The 5,454-nt window shown below is 37.8% G+C and overlaps 1 protein-coding gene across 1 annotated transcript; it reads right to left on the bottom strand.

Moving 5' to 3' along the window:
- Window positions 1-1,199: 1,199 nt before the first annotated feature.
- On the bottom strand, window positions 1,200-2,638 carry LOC116127438. Its single transcript, XM_031413083.1, has 2 exons — window positions 2,195-2,638; window positions 1,200-1,985 (listed from the first exon to the last, which is right to left on the bottom strand). The coding sequence occupies exons 1-2, from the start codon at window positions 2,636-2,638 to the stop codon at window positions 1,200-1,202; spliced, it is 1,230 nt and encodes a 409-aa protein (XP_031268943.1).
- Between the last annotated feature and the right edge of the window lie 2,816 nt (window positions 2,639-5,454).

Raw genomic sequence — 5,454 nt, 5'->3', positions numbered from 1 at the left:
GCCAGGTATAGGTGTTATGGATGTGTCAATGGGAGGTAAAGCAAGAGTACGGGTGGTTGTGTGTTGCTATGTGGGCTGAGGGTGTGCTGATATGGAGTCTGGATCAGGTAATTGGAAATTGGGGAAAAGGGTGGAAGGAGAGTGAGTGAATGACTTAGGAAGTAGGGATGGAGTTTGGAAAGGGAATAGAGTTTCATGAAAGATAACATCCTTTAAAATGAAAATTTTATGGGTGTTGAGATCAAGTAGCCGATACCCTTTCACACCAAAAGGATATCCAATGAAGGCACAACGTCGACTACGGGGATCAAATTTATGACGATGGTGGGAGGTGGTGGAAGCAAATGCTAGACACCCGAAGACACAAAGATGAGAGTAGGAGGGAAGTTTATTGAATAGGACTTCATAAGGAGTCTTGTTGTGAAGAAGAGGGGTGGGAATACGATTTATTAGGTAGGCGGCTGTAAGAACACAAGCAGACCAGAATTCTAATGGTATTCCTTATTGGAAACGTAAGGCACGAGCCACTTGAAGGAGATAGCGATGTTTTCTCTCGACTAACCCATTTTGTTGAGGGGTCTCAACACAAGAGGTTTGATGAATTATGCTGTGTTCAAAATAGAAGTCAGTCATGGAAAATTCCAGGCCATTGTACTACGCAGGATTTTAATTCTTGTATTAAATTAAGTGACAACCAGATTACAAAAGGATTTCAAACAAGGACGTGCATCAGATTTATTTTTCAGAATATACGCCCAAGTGCAGCGAGAGAAGTCGTCAACAATTGTGAGGAAAAACTGAGAACCATTGTGGTTTGAAATGTTGTGTGGTCCCCATAAATCACAGTGAACAAGATCAAAGCAATTAGAAGTAGAGTTGGTGCGAGAAGGAAATGGGAGCCTTGTTTGTTTGGCAAGAGGACAAGTAAGACAAGGTAAATTTTCATTGATATTCATATAAGTAGTTACATTGGTATCTTGAATGTGTAACATGCGAGAATGGGAAAGGTGACCCAATCGATAGTACCATAAATAATGAGCAATGTGGAGAGGTTGTACAGAGGCTGAAATGGGATTTTGAAGTGTAAAATGCTGTGAAAAAGTATGAACTAAAGCTTGAGGTGAGACATCTTCTGTGTGTAAGTGATAGAGACCATGTAGCAGGTTACCCTTCCCAATCGTTGTCTAGGGAGAAAGGCCCTATATAAAACAAGCATCAGAGAGAAACATGAAACAATAATTCAGTTGTTTGGCAAGTTTAGTTGCAGATAACAAATTAAAATGGAAATTGGGAACACATAAAACATCATGGAGGAGAAGAGTTGCTATCACTTGCACGACACTAATGTAAGTGACAATAGCTACTTCTCCATTTGGGAGTCTAACAAAATTAGAAGTGGTGGATGTTATTTTGGTGAAGAGGGAGGGGCTGCAGATCATATGATCTGTAGGCCCCGTGTTAATGATCCAAGGTTGAGAAGTAGAGGAAAAAGAAGACAAACACAAAGAGATACCAATAGCCAATGAAATATGGGGTTGAGTTGGAGGAACAATTTGGAGTTGGTTTGCAGATGGAGAAGCAGTTGAGTTCGTCTTGTGCAGCAAGGTTATAATTTCTTGATATTGCTCTTTAGTCAACACCAAGTTTGGGTCATTGTTGGTCGCCGAAGAAGGGGCTTCCATGGAGACGACATTGAGGCGTGGCTTGTGATAATTGTGTCCAGGGGGATAGTTGTGAAGCTTGTAGCAACGCTCGGCAATGTGTCCAGTCATCTCACAATGAGTACAGACAGGGGCTGTGGCATTTCCAGATTTGAAGCATTGGGCCAAAGTATGGCCTGTGATTTTACAATGAGAGCAGTACGGCTTGTCTCGCTTAGGAGAAAATTGAGATGGTCGACGAGCAGCCAACGCAATAGTTTCAATTGGAGGGGCAACGGAGGTGATGAGATGATGCTGTTCTTGTTGTTGAATGTAGGAAAATACCTTGTTGACAGGGGTAAATGATCAATCAACATAATCTGGTCACAAACATTTGTAAACGAGTCATGGAGACCCATCAGAAATTGGATCACATAGTCTCGCTGGTATCGGTCGGAGATGACTTTCGTTGAGGCACAAGTGCAAACAGGTAAGGGGTCATAGATGGAGAGTTCATCCCAGATGGATTTAAGTTATCCATAGTAGGTGCTTACCGTATTTGTTTCTTGTGATAGATTGGCAAGGGTTTTCTTTAATTCATAGATACAGGGACCATTTTGAGGGGAAAAACGGTCATGTAATTCAAGCCACAATGCGCGAACATCATCAACAAATGCAACCAATGGACGAAGAGGTAGACTGATAGCGTTTTGAAGCCAGGACACAAGCATATCATTGCATCGTTCCCACAATGAGAGGAGGAGTGCAGAGGTAGAGAGGGGTTTGTCGATAGTTCCATTAAGAAATCCGAGTTTATTCTTTGCCCGCAGTGCTCGTTGAATGGATCTGGACGAAGTGGAGTAATTCTCGGTTGTGAGATGTTCAGTGACTAGAAAGGTACCAGGATTATCAGAGGTTTCAAGACGGTATGGGTTGCTTGGGTTGCCGAGGTCGGTAAGGTTGAGAGTGGGAGTTTCAACACCGGCTTCTAATGCCATGATAGATAATGTAGAGGTCTGGCTTTCTAGAAGAAAAGAGAAACAGAGCAACAAGAGTGATGAAGAATTACTCTGTAATTTCAACCTAAAAAAAGGTAATGTGAAATCTATACAGTAGCCTATTTATACAAGTGAAATAAAATAATCTATACATGAGAAAACAAAATGAATATACAATATTGCCCTCAAGCATATGTACAGCTCAAAATGTCATGATCAAATTTGTTGAGAATTTGTTGGGCATGTAGTGGTGTTGCTCTCTCAGTTTTGCTCTTTTCGTGTGGCAGCTGACTCATCATTCTATAATATAATATATATATAAATATACAAAAAAAATTGAACTCCAATCAATTAATTGAATGGTGCTCCACAGTAACCAATTTAATTATCCCCATTCATTGCTTCAGGTTGTCTTCATCATATCATTATCTTCCCATTTGCATTTCCTGGAATTTGTTGTATTTATTATATAGTTTTCAGTTCACAATTATAGCGCCTATATTATTATATACCATTTTTGAAGGCCAGAAATTTAATGACAAAGTGAAAACCAAACTCTATGGTTTAATTCAAAATGTGGCTATTCTTGACCGTCCTGCTGAATTAGCATTACTTAGAAACAGTCAACGATACGCAAGAACACGATAAGCACGTCGGCGTAATCTCCACATCACAGAGATGATAAACCGGCAGAGTTGATCTACTATTTCGACCCGTGGCATATGATAGAAATCTTGATTTTCTTATTAATGTAATGGTCTTTAACATATAGCTGTGTTTATAATTGGATGATCTCATTAGTGTTTGACTTAACAAGAGTTTGTGCCGCCCACGCGAGTTAAGCAACACTTAGTGACTTATTGGTCGTCATCAAAACCCATATGCATGAATGATTAATATTAGAGATAAAACAAGGGACAAGAACCAATTTTTCCCTATATTGGCCTACCCACTCTCAACATTATCTTACACTAATGAATAGTTCTCATGTCTCTCTCTCCTCTATTATAGGCAGTCTTTTATTAAGAAACCAACGATCATTGGGTGTATATACTAATGGTTTTTCTGAATTTGGGTTTACTATACCCGCTCTCAACATTATCTTACACGCATGAATAATTCTCATGTCTCTCTCGCTCTCTCTCCTCTATTATAGGCAATCTTTTATTGAGAAATCAACGATCATTTTGCGTATATAGTAATGGTTTTTCTTAATTTGGGTTTACTATACATTCATTTTTAAGCTTTTTAAACAGTTGTGATTGAGCCACTTGTCATAACCTGTCAGCTGCGTTGGCTTTTGGAGCTCTTGAAAGAATACATAGAAATAATTATTCATTTTTATAGTAAAATGCCAGATAAGAAGTGGTTCAATCCTGTTTGACGCCCTTCCGGGATCCAAAAATCGTTGTAAAGTACGATGTATAAGTCACCATAGCTCAATGCCAATCTATACTTACGACGTATAGTTCTTCATTAATTATGATAGAAATTCTCACTAAAAAAATTCAGATGACAGTAAACTATCATTAAGAATAGTAATATAAAAGAGATGCTTTGATTAAAGTTTATTTATTTATTTTTTTAAATGGATGTTTTATTCTCTCCAGATATCAAAGTATATAAATTGATTTTTATTATAAAGAGTAATGTTTAAACGACATGAATGTGCTAAATCTATCTTTTTAACGGAAGTGACATAAAAGATAAAAACTTTTGATCCTAGCTGTTTCATATCTTGTTAATGAGCCCTTTTCAAGAGAAGCCGCTGAGCTTATTAGTGATGTTTGATTTGGTAGCTAATTGCTATGGCTATCTTATAAAATTTGCATTCCAAAGACCCCCCAATCAATTTTAATCATAGAATTAAAAATTAACGAATCCACAGAACCGACCAGTATAAGTCTTTCCAAACTATTTTCTAATGATTTTACGTTTAATTAATTTAGTTTTTTAACCATAAATTAGTGATTGACAACACACCTCAGCGGCTAAGGGGCAATCAGTGATAAAACCAGAAAGACGTGTGGTGGAAATACGACCCTGTTATCCATTGCAATATTATATATAGAATCTTGAGAATCAACGTGTCACGTGTTTACTTGAAAGCTGAAAAGCCAGATTCCTTTATTGACCATTCAAACGTAAATTCTCATCCGACCACTTATAACAATTGACCCAGGAAGCAAATGTCTTATCATTTTTAAATCGACTAATTTCAGAGGTTGTATCTCGTTTCTATTTTCTAGCCGACCATATTTCAGATTTTTAATTTCCTAAATATATGATAATGATACCCACATGATTCATAACATACTGATGCTTTTCTTCTCCTTATCATAACTATTTCAACACTGGGGCTTCCTGAAATAATCCTGATGAGATTATGGTATGCCAAGTCCTCAATAAGAATAAAAACAAGATGAACAGCCCTTCAAGAATCATGACAAATAATTGTTTTAAGTTTTTTCTTACTGTCCCAATGAAGCCAGCCATCACATGTGGAATGGACCCGATTGATGTGGCTTGGCTCTACAGAGGGAGAGAGGCATGTTGAATAGTTAATTAGCAGCACACAACCCAAGTCCTATGACCTGGCGCCGATATAAAACGTTTTTATGTGATACCCTATATAAGTTTAGAATCCAAGAAGATCCATCCGTTGGTTCACCATCCAAATCCAATTCAACACGCATCTTTGGGATATTCTGTTGTCGGCAACTTCTTAATCACTAAATCTATCAAATCTTTTCATCAACTTTCGTTTAATTTTAATTGCCTACTCATTTAGGCTTTGGACTATATGTATATGTAAC

Source organism: Pistacia vera, unplaced genomic scaffold, assembly GCF_008641045.1.
Source record: "Pistacia vera cultivar Batoury unplaced genomic scaffold, PisVer_v2 Contig191, whole genome shotgun sequence".
Lineage (NCBI taxonomy): Eukaryota > Viridiplantae > Streptophyta > Magnoliopsida > Sapindales > Anacardiaceae > Pistacia > Pistacia vera.
This window is presented reverse-complemented; position numbering and strand designations above follow the sequence as displayed.

What these genes read in the sequence shown, in the direction of transcription:
- LOC116127438 (XM_031413083.1), bottom strand. Translation starts at nt 2,638, where the DNA reads ATGGCATTAGAAGCCGGTGTTGAAACTCCCACTCTCAACCTTACCGAC. An exon ending in TATCACAAGAAACAAATACG is followed by an intron (nt 1,986 to 2,194) that starts GTAAGCACCTAC and finishes CCTGTCAACAAG; the next exon opens with GTATTTTCCTACATTCAACA.